At 32.3% G+C, this 19,506-nt stretch overlaps 1 protein-coding gene across 18 annotated transcripts in view; it reads right to left on the reverse strand.

The window, feature by feature from the left end:
* Positions 1–3,943: 3,943 nt before the first annotated feature.
* The window catches only part of RBM26 (RNA binding motif protein 26), an 87,490-nt gene continuing 71,927 nt past the window's right edge, over positions 3,944–19,506 (reverse strand). For 9 of the 18 annotated variants that reach the window (XM_032151090.2, XM_032151088.2, XM_032151080.2 and 6 more), the window contains 2 exons: positions 14,435–14,548; positions 12,082–12,816 (listed from right to left, as the gene is read on the reverse strand). In XM_032151090.2, coding sequence (XP_032006981.1) covers positions 12,727–12,816; positions 14,435–14,548 — 204 coding nt within the window. In that variant the 3' untranslated portion in view covers positions 12,082–12,726. Of the gene's footprint in view, positions 7,088–12,081; positions 12,817–13,323; positions 13,392–13,420; positions 14,549–19,506 lie in introns of those variants that run through there. The other 9 variants (XM_058438007.1, XM_058438006.1, XM_058438009.1 and 6 more) reach the window with 4 other exon arrangements.

Consider the following 19,506-nt stretch of genomic DNA (forward strand, 5'->3'; position numbering starts at 1 on the left):
GAGAGCCAAAGCTGTCCGTCTTTGCAGACAGACAGAGGAGAGCCAGGACACAGCTCGGCCCGCTGGTGCTCAAAGAGAGTTTAGCTGCTGACCCCGAAGGCAAGGGAGAGCTGGCCGCACAGCTGTGTGTGGGGGCCGCCTGACTAAGAGCCGAGACAGGGCGGAGAGAGCTGTTTATGAGAGCTGCTGCTGAATAAAATCATCTTTCACCTGCCTATGGTTCCCCAAGGGTTCTTTCTGCTCATCTACCCACTCCCTTGAACCTCAGCATGGGCTGGAACCTGACCCTGGGCATGACATGTGGCGTAGTCACGAACCTGACAGACAGGGTTTCACTACGTTGCTCAGGCTGGTCTTGGACTCCTATACTCAAGCAGTCCGCCCACCTCGGCCTCCCGAAGTGCTGGGATTATAGGCGCGAGCCACTGCGCCTGACCTGTATGTTTATCTTTTATCCTGGAACCTTACTGAGCTCATTTATTTTACATATAGAATTTTGTATGTAGACAATGTTATCTGCAAATAGGGAGTTTTAATGTTTTAACTCCTTTCCAATCTCTATTTTTTCTTTTTGCTTTATATCACGTTAGCTACAATTTCCAGCACTATGTTAATTAACAATGGTAAAAGCAGACATCTCTGCCTTGTTTTCCTATCAGAGGGAAGTAATTCAGTCATTCACCATTAATGAACATGATCTGTAGCTTTTTTGTAGGTGCTTTTTATCAAGTTGAAGTTGAAGAATTTCTAATTTCCTAAGAAGTTTTATCATTTCTGTATCACAAACATTGAATTTTGTCAAGTGCTTCTTCTGATTGATAAAATCATGTGATTTACTTTTATTCAGCCTGATGATACAGTAGTCAATTCTAAAATATTAAACCAGATTTGTATCTCTGGAATAACCTTCATTTGGTCTTTAAAAAGTATTGCTAAATTCTACTTGCTAATATTTTGCTAAGGATTTTCACATCTATATTCATAAGGATATTGGCCTGTAGTTTCTACCCTGTTGTGCTGTCTCTGGTTTTGGTAACAGAATAATTCTATCTTCATAAAATGAAGTATTCTCTCCTTTTCTATTTTCTGGAAGAGATTGTATAGAATTAGTGTTAATTCTTCTTTAAATATTTGGTAGAATTCTCCAGTAATTCTTCCATCCCCAGACACTCTGATGTTATCAGCATGTAGCATGACCCAGGCATTGGGATTTTAAAAATCTCCCCAGGTGATTATACTGTGCAGTGTGAATTTCTTAACATTTCCAATTAAAAAATACTGGAAATTTGTCAAGTCTGAAGTCATAGACAACAACCTTTAAAAACTGGTTTGAAATGTTCTTGACATTATGAATATTCACCTGTATTTCCAGACAAATTTGATTTATATATCTGTGGGATAAACAAAGAACATTTTTACATTAATAGTGCAAAAATGTCAGATTTCAAAGGCTTTTTTGTCACTTGTACTTTTTCTTCTTAAAAATCAGAAGTACGAAATGGTCTTTTTATTAACCTATGTCCTAAATTCAAAATCCCCCAAACAAATACACTGCATACTAGATAATCAGTTTCATGATTCAGAGCATCGAATACAAAATGGACTACTGCTTCAATAATACACAGATTTATAAAGTGAAACAAAGACTGAGAATTTAAGAAAACTGTCATAGTATAGCAAACCATTGAATATTGAAAGTAATGTCACATGGGTACAAAATGTTCCCATTTCCATTTGAATAAGAACACGGCCACTATATGAATAGCTAACGAAAAAATTCATGGATTGCAGGAAATTCTTTCCAATGAAATGAATTAAGCTTTCAAAAATGAACCGGACACCGCCGCTTACATCTGTAATCCCAGCACTTTGGGAAGCTGAGGCAGGCAGATTACGTGAGCTGGAGTTCAAGACCAGCCTGGGCAACACGGCAAACCGTCTCTACAAGAAATACAAAAATGAGACAGGCGTGCTGTTGCATGCATATAGTCCCAGCTACTCGGGAAGCCAAGACAGGATTGCCTGAGCCCAGGGAAGTCAAGGTTGCAGCAAACCGAGATCACGCCACTGCACTCGAACCTGGGCTACAGAATGACACCCTGCATGAAAAGAAAAGAGAAAGAAAAAAAAAAAGCCTTTTCTGTTTATGACAAAAAAAAAAAAAAAAAAGATGGAAAAACCATTTTCCCATTATCTAGTTTTCTTTTCATAGTCCAATTGATGTTTTATTTGTATCAGTATGTACTTCATGGGGAAAACACAAATTGCTTTTCTGGAGAAAAGGCGTTTGGAGTGTTGATTAAAAATGTGGGGACGTTTTTGTTATGAGTTTTTATTTGGCGGCTCTGTGAATTCTCATAGTAAATACAGTATGAAAAATGAAAATTCCAGTCCAGATTCTGACACTTATTTTACCTTATTTAATAAAAATAATCTCCCATACCTTTCAATAGAGACTCATGATAAGACTATCAAAAGTTTCTTGAAAACTTACAAAACATCTGTAGTTTAAAGAAAAAAAAATCTGCTATGGTATACAAAATCTTGGCAATTACATATAGTGGAAAATATCCGTAAGTGTCACTACTGCAGCAGAGCTTAACTACTGTATTAGGCATAATTTGGTTTCTGTTATGAATATGGAATAAATTCAGTAAGTTCTAACGTATTTCAGAGAAAATAACAGGCTGTTCACAAAGCAGAATTCTTATTTATACATATCTTTGTAAAAGAAAATTCAAAATGTATCACGTTTTAAAAACTATATATATTGACCAGCAAGTTCTGAGAATATATCATGAATAATCAAAGGCATGATGTTCACAGCATTGTTTATACTAAAAAGTGGAAATAAGTTCCCAAAATGAGAATTGATGCATTACATTGACTCATCTTCAAATAATGCAGGGGCCATTAAAAATAGTATCAGTATCATAAGGGAAAAATGGTTCCAAGGCAATAAAAATTATATAATTCCATTTTTAAAATGTCTGGAGATCATTTATAAATGACTGGCTATCATAGTACCTCCACGCTTTTAAAAATTTTTAGCTTCTCCGCAATATTACATGATTAAAAAAAAGATTAAAGGACAAATTCCTTCATTGTGCAGAAACACTTTTCAGGTAAGTGAAGGCTGACAACATGCTTAATCTGCAAATACTCCACGGGGGCTGGCCATACATGTGTGCATATACACAAACATGTAACTTTTTAAAATAATTGTACCATTATTAACCAAAGTCCTCAACTTCACTAGATCTTTTAACTAGATTTTTATCAAAATTTGTCTATCTGTAGATGAGAATGTATTTTCTTGCAGAAGCAGTGTCACGTTACCATGTTACAGATGACAGAGGATACATATGCGATGAAAATCGAAATAATTCAAATTCATCATTCAATAAAACTATTAAATGTGAAATGAACATGCTGAATGCTGGAAAAGCAGGCCAAATCAGATCGGGGGAAAATGGTTCAGATGAACTGTGGAAAGTACAGAAGTTCTGAAAACTTTCAATAGCTTTGCAAATTGACATTATAAGCACTTTGTGTCTAATTTCACTTCAGAAACTATGGCATTCCTTCTTTAACATCAGAATAGTATTTTTATTCTTATCATATGATAAAGAGAATTTTTTGGCTGCCAAGCAGAATAAGGAGAAAAACTTCCAAGCAGTAAAGGAGTCAGGTATCTGGGGGAAGGATCATGAGGACCTGTGTGTGAAAGGAGGAGACATAAAGCCAGTGACATATTGGTGCCAAAATTGACTTAATACAACTTAAAATGGAGGGTAAAGAGGGGAAGGGAAAGAGGAAATGTGGAGTCATTTCTTCGTATAAACATTTTCAGAATTCTCAATTATGTAATGCCTAATGAATGCAATTTTCTTCTAGTATAAATTAACTGATGCAAGATGTAGGACAGTTTTAAAACGTTAACGACCGTTTTCAGTAAGGCTTTTATTTTAAAAATTTTCAAAATATAAAAATAATAAACAATATGGATTTAACAAAACATAATTCAACTATAAATAATAAAAATGTTGACAACCCCACATAAACATTTAATACTATAAACATTCTAAGCATATAAGAGTAGTTTTCTAGTTCAAGTTTTATCTTTTTTCAGTTCAAGTTTTATTATTACTTTAAAAAAAATAAACAAAAAAGCTGCTACAGCTTAACCAATTGCTTTCGCTCCACTCAAAGAGCAGGGAAATTTTTTCCCCATGCCAACACACATTCATGAAATGGGATACTTATGGGCACAGGTATTTAAAACTGGAACAATCCAGTCTCCAGACAAGAAAACTCCTTTGGTGTTTTTCAATTCAACAGTCCACAGAAATTGAGTTAAAATAAACCACTTATTAGAAGAAATCTTGTGCCAGACAGTATGTTCTGAAGTAGCATCATACCCAAAACAGGTTTAGCCTTCTGAGAATGAAAAGCAGGCATCCATGAATGCTTTGCTGATACTTTAAACATTCTATCATATGAACATTCATTAAGGTGCTGGAAGGAAATCTTGGGGACAAAACAAAAAAATCGACACATCAATGCAAAAACCTACAATGCAATAATACATCTCTTTACAACTCACCAAACGTTCTGTAAATATTTAAGAATCACTATGCCTCCTGTTGAGTGATGGACATGGGAATTTAAAGTAAAGCAGGATTACATATTTTAGTATTAGAAGTTTTTCATTTGAAATAAGGGAAAACAGCCATGCTGAATGAGTTTTTGGATTCTAGCCAAATTAACTGCCTTCCTCTTAACAAAATAATTTTCTTTTTGGGAAGACGGGCACAAATAAGTGTAAGGTCATTCTGCATCATATTCTTAAACTATGATGTGTTTCTAATGGGCTGGGCTCTTTATCTGACTCAGCACAGACCACTTTTATAATTATGCTGCTACGTTATAATAAATCACAAGCAATCAGATTAAAACCTAGCAAAGTCTGAACAATGGGTTCAAAAATGATACTGAAAGGTTTTATAGCACCAATGACTTTTTCCTAAGACACTTGAGGGGCCTATATCATTTTAAAGTATGATTTATCTTGTAAACAAGACCAAAAATATTCAGTTGATCTGTATTTTGAGCATAGTTATAAACTCTATTAAAAAAACAAATATAGCGTGACTAGAGCAGCTTAATAGTGTAAAATCTAAGTATATTGAAAAATATAAAGATATATAAAAGGCTTTCATTATGCAATCATGCAGAAGAAACTGCTTCATTCAATTACACAAGTGATTCTGTACAGTTATCTACAATAGCTCCATGAGAATCCTATTTAGGAAAATAAAATGATGAAAACCTTATGTTTAATTAATCAACATGGAGATTTTAAATATGTAACTGACTAGATCTCAATTTTCAAAAAGCGCAGTGATCTTAGTGAGAATCAAGTCATCTTGAATTCTGATTCTCAATGGTATCTTCAATTTTGTTTTGCTTTGTTTTTAATTTTAAAAGTGAAAAATGAAAAATCAAACCAAAACTCCAGGATGACAAAGTTGCAGGTAGTGGTACGTGGTCCATATCCATTAAACAATCAACACTGTTAACACCAAGTTTAGTGTCTTCAGAAAATGGTCTTTACCCTAGCAGTAAACCACTGTAGTAGGGGTAGAAAATTCTTTGCTTACAATTAAAAATACTCAACTAATTTGGGAAAATATTTATGAATACCCTGTGGCTAGTTTGCAAATGTGAACCAAAAGTCTAACAACAACAAAAAAGCCTTGTAAACTACTAGGTCCTTAAAATATTAGAAGACTTTCCAAATTATGTATTTTTAACCAAGCCTAGAATTAACCATGCTGTGTCCAACCAATGTGGATCAAAACAGTTAATTTACATGATGACTGATGTGTTTATTACATTCTTATTTTTCATGACAAATGCAATGCATACTCAAGGGGAAAAAAAAAGTTTGCAGAATATTCAGCTCTGTACCAAAAAAAAAAAGTCATAAAGGTAGTATGGCTGGATAAAAATAAAAACAAGGGTGAATAAAAATCAGTGTAAACTGGACTTTTCTAATATAGTTACTACCAAGTATAGCTTCCAACTTTTTAAATGCCTCCTGAGAATCTATGAAGGAATACCCAGAAACTAAGTGCAAACATTTCTTACAGTGCCCATTATAAAAAGGATATTGTGGGTACATATTTAGGATGAGATTTAATCATATTCTTTATAAGTAATTCTAAGCCATATTAAGCCATACTGCTTATAAATAATTTGGACATACACTTCTTAAAATAGTTAAAAACTAGTCTTCACCAATGTTAGGCACACAACACTATTTCCTCTTGCTTTAAAGGTCGTCTTCGATGTCTTGATTGAAAGTCAAAAAAATGTGAAAAAATTATGTTAAGACATATAATTTTTAAAATATTTATAATCCACAGATCATCATTTGTCACTTGGAAGAAAATTATTTTCTTTGTTGGCTTTGAAGAGCTAAGAAATTTTTAAAAAATATTTGGGTAAATGACCTTGGCAACATCAGAAAGTATATTCAGAAGAAATGCACAAGCTATTACAGTACATAAAAAAGTACTTTATCATCTATTCAAAATTATTTTAAGTGGATATCCTACTCCCAGAAATATATCTTAAGATCCCCCCAAAATTAAAACCAAACTCGTGTTTAACTTTTTAATTCATTTTCATTTTAAATCGCTCATGCTAATGAACACAGTAGTATGGCTTTACAGATTTCCTAGACACAATCCTCAATTTGGCTCAGACTGAATATACGTCATCCAAGAGAACTTTTCCGTTCCTTCTTAAGGTGTTTAAAAAATAAATGGCTATAAAGTACGGGGAGAAAACATTTAAGAATAAGGTCAGAGCACACATTCAGATACACTTTGGACTCAGATGTACTCTTAGAGATCTGTAGAGATAAAATGCTAATTATAGTACATGTAAACATCTGTTCAAATTGATAAAGAGTGAACATAAAATAATAAGATGATATTGTAACAGTCGTCTCCAGACAGGAAATGGTCTTGCTCTTGCAGTCACAAAGCTAAATTCAGGCAATGATGATCTCTCTCTGCTGGAAAAAGAGAAGACTATTAAAAAAAAACTTTGAAAATAGCAAATAAATCTAAAACTTGAATCACATCATAAATTGACCTCCAACTTTTCTAAACATTAAAAAAATCTATTTGAGAAAGAAATCAAAATCAAAGTTGCAGGAAAATTACACAAAGCTTTGGGCTAAAATGATTTTAACAAAACCTCTCTGCATCATGCTTCCTTCAAACATTAGGCTGCAAAAGATCACAGCGTACAACATATCTATGGCCTAAAATTTTCATTAGGAAAACTAGTAACTGATATGGAAAATTTTCACAGAGATGTGGGTAGGCAAAGAAATTTTAAGAAATCATGAACAAATTCCAAGATGTTGTAAATAAAAATGAAAACAGATACAATTTTCTTAAGGTTTCCCAAAGATTTCAAAGTAATTGCAAGATACATCTAATTTCCTTAAACTCCATATGATAATCACTTCATTTGTTAATCACATTATATGAAGTAAAAGTATACTAAGCACAAAGGCCCACAGTAAAAATAAAAGGAATACATAGAAATCAGACAGTGCCTGGTATACAAGGGGAGGCTAACTTTGGATGATGGGAAATGAGTAGATGGATGAAATAAACAGTGAGGGAGGAATTTAGGAAGTAGCAAGTATAAAAAGTGGATACGAAAAAAAGTAGAATTTTAAAATGCTTTTAATTACATTAAGTAACAAGCACATAATATGGATAAACTGCAAGAAAGTTATTACCAAATTAGGTGTTTTTCTACTAAGCAAGTTTGATGTTTTTCATTAGCAATTATTGGGAACGGCAGTCATGTTCACCAAAGTTTCTTTCCTAGGATTTTTAGGTAGCAACTTTGGAAGATTATCTATTGTCATCTGATAGGTATATAATGATCAGAAAGGAAAAATTTAAAAACTGCTCTTCCCTAAAGGCCTGTATACATACCTTTGAGCAACTAGCCAGTTCAAGAAGTTAACAGGAACAAGGCAGTTCCTGAGATCTGGGAAAACGAAATTTTCTTCTTGTCTTACAAATACTGTACACTAGAAATTTAATTCTGCATTAAATTTCCATTTGTAATTTACAGTATTTTATAAGAACAAGAAAAGCCCCGAGAGAAAGACCAAAAAGTTAACTAAGCCAGAATTTCACGCAGGAAGTTTTTGTTTTAAAAGGCTAAGACTTTTGTAAGTGGGGTGTGTGTGTGTGTGTGTGTGTGTGTGTGTGTGTGTGTGTTGGGTGGAGCTTACAAAACTTATATACATTCTAGAAGAACTAAAACTAGTTTTCTATCATTAGTCTACATTGTGTGTAAGGGGGGAAAAGAAAACATATTAAGTTTGCGTCATACTCTAAAATAGCCAGTGATATTTCAACATACCAAATAAGCAACTGTTGCTTTCTTTTTGAACCCTTATAGCCAACGGTTAGTGTTCCAAGTATGGATAGAGTCCCCCAAAATCAGTTCTAGTAAGAAGACATTTCTTTCAATTAAACTTAGCCACACTTTCTACAGGAAATCAGCTAAAACAGTGAAGTCCTGTCTTTAAACTATTAGTTGTCACATTTAATCAAATCACAATAAAACAAAAGCTATGGAATACTCTCCCATTCCTGCAACATGTTTTCATCAAATGCTTGGGTATCAGTTAAATATAAAATTTAATTTGATTATGTTACAATTATCCAGTAACATTTAAAACAACACTGCTTAAGTAGAGACACAAAATATTGGGTGAAATATGTAAAACGACAACTCAACCATCCCTTGAAATAATCCTAATCAATCTTTTAACCAGTAATACACAATGTTCCTCAATTTTTTCCTGTAGGAAGAGGCGACCTACATTGCTGTCCTCAATCCTTTACCAACTCCCAACTCAGCCTGCAGCCCAGGTCTGTACTAAAGTAAAATAATCTGTTAGGAGAGTTGCAGAATTAAAAAAGTGTTTCTAGTTTCAGGTAGCATATTGGTTTTTGTTTTTTTTTTTTTAAAAAAGAGTAAACTGAGATGGAAAGGACAATTTAAATCCATATTGGTGAGAGAACTGACTGTATCTGCATTACTAGCAAGTGCTTCTACTTTAAAACTCTGAATTTAGAAGAGAAATGAAAAGTTACAATTGGGAAAAGGAAGTGCTGGTGAATACAGAAGTTGATCTCTATTTTATAGGCTGAATGTAATTTGTGCTGGCAAATGCAAGCATGTAGGAACACTATACAAAAAATTGTACCAAGAGGCATCATATAAATTATCATAACCAAATCCAAGTTGTTTCCAATGATAAAATGATAGAAAACAACAACGATAACAGGGAGAACTGGCTTAGATATATTAAATTGTTTTGTATCAAACACTAATATAGTACCAGGGAAACTATAGATGTAAAGGGACCTTAGAGATCATCTAGTCCAACTCTTTATTTTACAGACAAGGAAACAACCCTGGATAAGGCAAGAGACTTGTCTAAGGCCACAGAGTTAGTTGCAGAATTGGGACCAAAAGCTAAATCTCTTATAAACCTTGTCTAGCATTCTAAACTAGATCACCTTTGGATATAAAAATTAGTGGGATGGACTAGACTGGTGGCTCTTAGCATTTCTAATCATATACACTGACAGAAACCAAAAGTGTATTTTACCTCTGAAACAGACTACAACATTTATTACCCCAAAATATTAATGCCTTACTAAATGTTGTGGAAATTCCACTAAGCCTACATATGTGTATACCTCCATCAGTACTTGTAACCCCACAAGTGACAAACTCGAATTGTATCAATTGCTTAGCAAAATGCTCCCAGTGACTGAGGAGATCTTCAAGAGATTTTTGGAAAATTGATAAGAATTAACAAGGGAGGTATTTGTCACTCTATGATTGGAGATTTAAATATGCATTCATTCATTCATTAATTCATCCAACAAACATTTGAGTGCCCATTATAAGCCTGGCTTTGTGATAAGCACTAGAAATAAAATGATGAATAAGACATGGTCCACCTTCCTAGAGGAGCTTGTAATCTAGTGGGGAAGACAGACATAAACCAGATAAATTATATTACAATGTAAGTACTGTAACAGAGATATGAACAAAGTGCTGTATTAAAAGGGAGGGTATAAGTATGAACTGGCGAATGACCAAGAAGTCTGCTAATTTGGTGCAGTATCTTTGAGGCAAGAACTACCATATTTACTACAAACACAATCTCATGTTCCACTCCATCAATAGTTAGGAAAGCAGCAGCATCAACGTAGAGTTAAAAAAAAAAAAAAAGTTGGCACTGAAATCAGAATGCTTGCATTCAAATCTATTTTCACCCACTAGCTATGACTGGGCAAATCATTCCATCTCTATTAGCCTAAGTTTCCTTATCTGTAAAATGGAAATGAACAGCTCCTTCCTAAGTTTTAAATGAAAACATATGAAAGTACTCTACAAGAGTGCTAGTATTTATAAACAAGTAAAAAATTCAGTAGCAACTTAATACTAAGTAATATTTATAATTAAAATCATATTAATACTATGAATAATATAATTGTAAACCTAATGTTGGTAAGATTTAATCTCCATTCTTTGGGATCACATTGAAACATATTTGTCTTCTGATTCATTCAAAGCAACATGGCTTAAAACATTTTAAGTTCTAGGAAAACTGATTAGCTATTCATGGACTGAAATAAACAATATGTATTTTCAGTTACATTATAAGGGAATTTTATAATTTTTGAAATATCAGGTTAAAACATACTAATCAAATTATAAAGCCAAAAATCAGCATGGAGATTTAACTGGCCTTTGAAAGATTTACTTTCTTTATAATACCTGTTTGGTGTAAAGAGAAGAAACGTGAGCCTCTGCCAATTTGGCACCTTTCACGACTACTAAAAAGAAAAGAAAACAAACTTACCTAATGAATCAGAATAGCACATAGTCAACATACAAGAGACTACATAAAAATAGATCTTTGATTTAAATATATAAGTAAAAATAGTGACTTTTTGAGCAAAGTCACTATTTTGACAACTGAAATCTGATTTTGAAATTTTAAATATAAACGTAGACACGAATTGCAAGGCAAAGCATTTCTATGAAATAGTGTTACCATCAAGAAAATACACACAACTTCAGCCCCAATTAGAGGGGTATGGGGAAGAAGAGAAAGAACAGCATCCTTAAGTTACTCCACTGGCAGAAGACTATCGTGGTGGTGGAACAACAGCTTTTGATTGTGAGGACCCCAATATGGAAGAAAGTAATTTTTTAAATGTGATTTTTTAATATTATCACTATAATCTCAAGAGAGGCAGAAACACTTGCAATCGAAATGATGAATTTTAAAATATAAATATGTAATCTCCCACCCCCATTCTACAAAGAATGCATTTATTTCCTGGAAACTGCCATATCAACTTTCAATGATCATGTTCACTTGCAAAAGAAATCCACTTAAAAAAATCAGAATTGTTGCAAACGTCAAAGATTTTTATACAAGTATAGGAAGTACACACTTAAAATATCAGACTGGAACACTTACCAAACAGTGTTTTCCTAAAGTAGTATCTACAGTACATTTCTTTATTCATATATCTTCAAATGGTCAAGTTTTCTTTCATACATCCAAAATGTAATGTGATGTTTTCTTATTCACCAAATGTTAGCTCTACTTGCAGTCTGGTTCCAAACTAATCAGCCTGCTTTTAAATTTTAAGACATTTGTTGAAAATTTATAGGATCAAACCAAACTCAAGTGGTATAATTTTTAAACATTGGATTGTACATTATTGTAAGGGTACCAGTAACCATTATTATTAAGAATAAGTTAGTGATTATAGCTCCTTTTGTGATAATTGGGGGGAAGGGTAGATCGCCATCTGGAATGGTCTATTTTAATTTTTTTCTTTTCTTTCTTTTTTCTTTTCTTTTCTTTTTTTTTAAATCAAGGAACATTGTCTTGGCTTTTTTTTGTTTGTTTTTTGTTTTTTTTTTTGTCATTGCTTTTCTCTTTTCCTTTTTTTTTTTTTTTTTTTTTAAAGAGACCATTCCACTTTATTATAACATCCGGATGCATAAGGACTCATGTAAAGCAGTCATACACCATTATCATTAAAACCCATATGGTAAAATACATACACAGTCCAACAAAAGGCTAATACATAGTAAAGCCTAAGCATACTACTATGTAATATTATAATACATAACTTGGAGATTTTAGAGCACTATGTTATCTATTCAGTTTTGAAAACATTCATTAAGATTTTAAATGCAAATTCATTCCTTATTTGGAATAAAACAAAGTCCTCTAAGTTATAACAAGTATTGGTCATAAGTTTTCAGACCTATTCATTAAATTACAAAGAACCCAAAGAATTCTGTGATGTCCCGTAGAAGTATGTAATAAAAACATTGCATATGTTTCTAGTGTGATGTTTTTAGCAATTGTTTACTGAAATAAAATGCAAACATCAATCTTTCAAAATACAAGATCAGAAGGTAGTTTTCTTCTTTTTTGTCTATTTGTGAAATCCATCTTCATCACATTTTACCAAAAATTGTTTTTACAAATATGTAAAAGTACATTAGAATTAATACTAATGAAACACAGGTAGAGTTCTAGCATATGTAGATCAATGATCAGTCAAATCATCTTCTCCAAGAACGAGATTCATTGTCCTCTTCTTCTTCATCATCATCTTGAAGTAATGAGTCATCCACCAAAGACTCTTCCTGAAACTTTAGGTTAAAATGTATTTAGGAATTTACCCAAAAAAAAGAAAAGAAAAAAAAGGTGACACTTTTAAATACTCATCTCTCTCAACAGAGTTGAATACAAAAGGATTTTTATAGCTAGAACATTCACAAAACAAAAGCAACATTTAACCACTCAATGGTTTCTCTATATGATCTATTCTATTGCTTGCATGAAACGCACTAAACAAATATCAAATAAAGCCTTTGTACATGCCATTTTTTCCTGCCTCTCTTTAGCAAATTACACCATCTTCTATACTTTTAAAATATTGGTCAAACTTTTTTAAAAAAGAAAACAATAAGTTTTCTCTAATTTACCCTCCTAACCTTGAATACTAAAAGCAACCAATGACTTGTATAAAATTCTACCAAGATTTATATTTATTTTCTGCTGTATGCAACAAACATTTTCTATTATTGCATTCCTTTCTTTTCCCCATTCCCTTCATAAACACTTCTCAGACTGCTATTTCAAACTTTTCAAAATACCTAATACCAGGAGCTCTCCTGCTTTTCTCCCCATTCAATTCAAACTCATGGAAGGACAAAGGTATAATCTAAAATATAAAATGACAAATCATGTATATGAGTTTCAAAATATACATTTTTATTCTTGCATTTGACTATGGATATGTATAACAGCCTTGAAATGCTCTTCAAACAAAATGAAGTGCCATTATGAAGTAAAACATGGAATTATTTAGTTTCCCCACCTTACCTTTATTTCTTAAACTTTTTCCTAAAGTTTATGTTGTGATTAAATAAGAGTTGCTTACTTTTAAGTTTTTGGTTTCAAAGGGCTCTAACACTTCACTGGCCCGTACCTCTTAGCCATCAGACTAACTGCTGTTACTCAAAGAAAAATGCACACTTTCATTTTTCCTGACGCTTATCCCTCCATCTAAAATACCTCTCAATTATATTCCCAGCTCCAGTTCTAGCTTATGAAAGCTGTTTTATTGCTTAGGGCCCAGTTCCACTGTCAATACCTCCTTTAAAATTTTCGGGATGGAAACAATCACTCCTTCCTCTGAGTTTCCAGAGCATGTTGTTCAAATCTTTATTCAGCATTATCAGTCTGCCTTTTATTGTAACTAGTTTCTTATGCGTCTGCCACCACCCCCCTTTTCAGATTATAAGCTCCTTGATGATAGACAGGGACCGTGTCTTATTCATTTTTGTGCCTATGACAGTATCTACCATATAACAGGCATTCATTCTGATGACTAAAATGATATATGAATTAAAATAAAGGAAAGCTGAAATGTTAATAAAGCAACTGAGAATAGATTATCCTAAAACTTAAAATATTACAAGATTTCCTGTGGATAAAAATCTAATGAATAATTATTGTCTCTAAGGGTAAATAAAAATTGAGTATATAAATATGATTTTCATATATTCTTTTTGAATTAGCAATCCACAGTTCTTCTCATTATCCAGAAAATTTAAAGCTGTTTGCATTTATCTGATATCCCCTGCCTGGACTATGGGTCAGGAACAGAAGTTTTATGTTAAAAATCACAGCCATAAAAATCACATTTTATATAAAAGCTATGAACGATTAAGGGTAAAAATAAGTGGAAAAAAAGTAACATACTTCTTCTTCATCAGGCTCAACTTCTTCTGTTTCAACAGCTGAAATATTAGTTACTGGTTTATTCCATGCCAGTTTTAGATCTTGCCCTTTGAAACGAGCTCCATGAACTGCAGCCTAAAACAATTAAAAATATTGGAATATAAGACATTAAAAATTTCTGAAGAAGAAAATAAATTTCATAGTGCCTAATATTAAAATTAAAGTAACTAAAGACAGCTGAAGATGGCTATCTACTCATTTGCTTTTTGATATTTACTATTCAATTTACTATTATTATAATTTATACTTTACTTTTTATGGTTGTTTACTCCTATAATCAGACTAGTAATTGCAAATTCCTTTAAAAAGAAAGTAAGAATAATTTCTCATAATAAAATATAGCTATTTCACTACTGGCCAATATTTGACTAAAAGAAATATGTCTACATGTTTATAACACAATGACAACTGCTATTTAAGATGACAATCCCAAGGTACTTCAAGATCCTAGTTTTAGTGTCTGAATCAATGTCTAAATTAGGATCAATATGCTAAATATATTTTATTTCATTTTAATTACTGTTCATTTACAAATGGTATATAGTAATTATTAATCTTTAATAATAATTTTGCATGTGTAAAGTTTATTATTTTCAAATTACATCAAATGACCAACTACCATAAAATGTTTATTGTAAAACTAATACAAAATATAAGTGTCTCAATGAAAGGAAAAAAAAAACCCTCTGAACTTTTCTATTGAAAAACAGTTTTTCCTACCAAGCTTTTGTAACTGAATATAAAACATGAACTTACAAAATAGTCATGTCTAAGTACTTGCTATATTAAGTGGCTGGTTTGGAAACTGCATTCAAATTAGAGTAACACGAACTAAGGTAAATCAGTGTTAGCAACATATTGCCAATAACTTATACTCACACAAGATTTATAATGCAATCTCAAAGCACAGCATAATGTGAAATGTAGAAACAATTACATATTCAATGATATTTGACATAAGTTGTGTGGTATTAAAATCCCCAGGTATAAATTTTAAACCTGCACATATACATTTATGATAAATTTAAAAGATTTCATGCCTGTTCAAATGCTGCTCAGAGAATTTTTGTCACAATGTCGTACAATTAGAATTTTTTTAAAAAGTACTTATATGTATTTTAGTTCCAGGACAACTTGCAATTTTTTGAAGCTATCACTATTACATAAAAATGTATCATATTCTATAAGGAATTCCAACTGTTTAATGCAAAACACCTACTCATAAAACTCATCCTTATGTTCAGCTAAAAAAATTCATCTAAAAAGCAAAAAAGTTACTGACATTTTCAAAAACAAGTTATTGACAAAAATTTCTGATGATCTAACTTTACACATCTCTACATTCAGCACACAGCTCCTCAAATCTGTAAGATGAGCCTACAACTTTCTAAAGTTTCAATTTTAATTACAAGATGATTTACAAACTTTTTATTAACATTGCTCCATTACAAACTTGAGAATTAGGCTGTGTAAATTTTTGAAAGAACTGAGTTTTTGCTTTGTGAAGATGTAAATTTACTCAGGAAAACTAAGAACTTCTGATGTTATAAGAAATATTCCATAATTACTTTCATTTTGATAAAACTATGTTTTTATATTAGAAAAGTTCAAGAAACCAATATTTCAGGTAATTGCAACATATAATCTTTAAAGTTTAAACAATTCCTTCTGCAACCCACCCATTTCATTTTTTACAAAGATTCAAAATTTCAGGCCACATAATGTAAAAAAGCACAGTCCATGATTATCCCTAGCCCTAAGAGATAACCACTATTCTGTGAGGAATTCGGAGTTAAATCCTATGTATATTTTTCTACACACATACTAAAAGAACTTCTGTATACAAATATGTAAGATATGTATATGGAAACATACTAGTTTATAACTTCATGGTTAAATTATTAACCCAATTCTTTTCATAAATATCTCTCAATGTCCATACCAATAAATCTGTCACTTTTCTTGAATGGCCATATATATTATATATTTAGCATAATTAAAGCAATTTCTACAGATATGAACAATCTTGTGTATTTGTATATCTTGTGTCACTTTCTATTGGAAGTGAAATGTTTGACTTTTTTCACAATCTGGCCTGCTTGTATTTTTGTAATTGAATGAATTTTGGTGATATTTTGGGCAAAATATTTTCCCCAATTGGATTTTGATTTTATGATGCACCTTTTACTGGAGAGAAAGAGGTTGTTGTTGTTGTTCTTTTGTTTTTGTCATGAACAAGTTTTAAATTTTTCATGTACTGGAATTTACCAATGTTTTCCTTTATGAATATCGTGCCATACCTTAAAAAGCCCTCTCAATATTAAGATTATTTTTTTTTAAATCTAGGATTTTATTAAAAAAAAAGAATTTTGTAGCATGTATTAAATATTTTATGTATTAAAGAAATTCATCCAATTTACATTTATTTGGATATTTAAAAAAGACATAATGCTGTCTTTTTTCCAAATAGCTAGTCAACTGTCCCAACATCATTTACTGAATAACTTGTTTTATTCCTTGATTTAAAACAACTCCTTTATGATCCATTAAAATCCTCATAAAGTCAGGCACCACAGAACAATGTTTTGGTCAACAATGACTATATACAAAAGTGGTCCCCTAAGATTTTAATAAACCTGAAAAATTCCTATTGCTTAGTGACCTTATAACTATCATAATACATTACTCACATGGTGATACTGGTGTAAACAAACCGATTGTGCTGCCAGTCCAGTCATATAAAAGTATGGCACGCACAATTATGTACAGCATAATACTTGAATATGGTGGCAAACGACTGTTACTAGTTTACGTATTTACTATACTATACTCTTTATCATTATTTTAGAGTGTACTCTAATTTTTTTAAGTTAATTATAAAACAGCCTCAGGCAGGTTCCTCTGGAGGTATTTCAAGAAGAAGGAATTGTTATCGTAGGCCACTGCCTATGATACACACATTGCCTATGACAGCTGTGTGTTACTGCCCCGCAAGACTTTCCAGTGGGACAAGACGTAAAGGTAGAAAACGGTGATACTGATGAATCTGACCATGTTTTGGCATAGGCTAATGTATGTGTTTGTGTCTTAATTTTTAATTGAAAGTTTAAAAAGTAAAACAAAAAAATGTTAAAAATAGACGGAAGCTTATTGAATAAGGATACAAAGAAAGAAAATATTCTTGTACAGCTGTGCGAGGTGTCTGTTTTATGCTAAGTGGCGTTAGAAGAGTCAAAAAGTTTTTAAAAATTGTAAAGTTTAAAAGTAAAAGTTATAGCAAACTAAGGTTAATTTACTATTAAAGAAAGATAAAATGTTTTTATAAACTCAGTATAGCCTAAGTGTACAGTGTTTATAAGGTCTAAAGTACAAGTTTATAAAATAGGATAGTAATGTCCTAGGACTTTACATTCACTCACTAACTCACCCAGAGCAATTTCCAGTCCTGCAAACGCCATTCATGGTAAGTACCCCATACAGGTATACCATGTTTTATCTTTTATACCCTATTTTTACTGTACCTTTTCTATGTTTAGATATGTTTACCTACACAAATACTTACCACTGTGTTACAAGTGCCTCAGTATTCAGTATAGTTAACACAATGCCACAGTTTCGTGGCCTAAGATCAACAGGCTATATACCATATAGTGTAGGTGTGTAGTAGGTTGTATCATTTATGTTTGTGTAAATACACTCTGTGATGTGTACATAACAATGAAATTGGCTAACAACACATTTTTCAGGTCATATCCCTCTTAAGTGGCACACGATTGTATAAACTTAGGTCTATTTCTGAACTGTATTGTATTGTATTATCTGCTTTGTACTGCTTTTTAACAGTACAAATAATTAATGTAAATAACTTTTTAAAGTATGCTATGGCAGTGCTTCAAGAGTTATGCATGTACTTTAAAATTTCATTAAAATATATTTTTAAAAGTGAACTGTATAGCCATTTATAAAATGTTAAGGAACACCATGTTTAAATGTGCTCTACAGGATGCCTACTTGGGCAAGGAGGTAGTGGTCAAAAAGGTGAAAGTGGAGATAAATGTAAAAATCCACAAAATATGAAAGAGGGGGGAAATAGTATCAGATGAAGTTAAATTTGTTTCCCAATGCAAATGTAGCTGATAATCTAGATTAAAAAGATAATTTTTGAAAAAACTACCAAAGTACCAAACTAAAGCCAGCAAAGATAAACAAATCATTTCTACAAAACAGCCTGTAAAAAGACACGTTTAATCATTAGATACTGATAGTTTCACAAATGAATTCTATTAAAATTTTAAAAAACATATTTCCAATGCAACTTAAATAATCTCAGAAAGCAAAGAATAATGGAAACTTTCCAATGACAGGTAATAGAGATACCTGACAAAAATATCCCTCCCAAAATTTACAAACCAATCTTACTTTTGAAAATCATTTTAAAAAGTAAAAAGAGAAAGAGAAAGAAAAAGAAGAGACTTCAGTGATTTTTAAAAATACAATACTAGGGGATTTAAACCAGAAGAGAATGATTAGAAGCAGTACAATGAAATAAGGTGAAAAAGAAAAAAAATTCATTGTTATACAAACATCAAAAAACATTATAAAAATCCATTTCTAGCCTGGGCGTAGTGACAGAAACCTGTAATTCTAGCACTTTGTGAGGCTGAGACAGGCAGATTGGTTGAGCTCAGGAGTTCAAGACCAGCCTGGGCAACATGGTGAGACCCCATCTCTACAAAAAATACAAAAATGAGCCAACTGTGGCGGCGTGTGCCTATAGTCCCAGCTACCTGGGAGACTGAGGTGGGAGGATCACCTGAGCTCAGGAAGTCAAGGCTGCAGTGAGCTGTGATCAGACCACTGCACTGTAGCCTGGGTGACAGAATGAGAACCTGTCTCAAAAACAAACAAACAAAAAAAGTCAATTTCTGATCAAAAATCTTAACAGCTCTCAATGAAACAGAGTCATTTGTATTCTACCTTAAGACAAAAAGCCAGCATCACACATAATAGTGAAAATACTAGAAGCATTTTCA

This window comes from Hylobates moloch, unplaced genomic scaffold (genome assembly GCF_009828535.3).
Source record: "Hylobates moloch isolate HMO894 unplaced genomic scaffold, HMol_V3 SCAFFOLD_4, whole genome shotgun sequence".
Classification (NCBI taxonomy): domain Eukaryota; kingdom Metazoa; phylum Chordata; class Mammalia; order Primates; family Hylobatidae; genus Hylobates; species Hylobates moloch.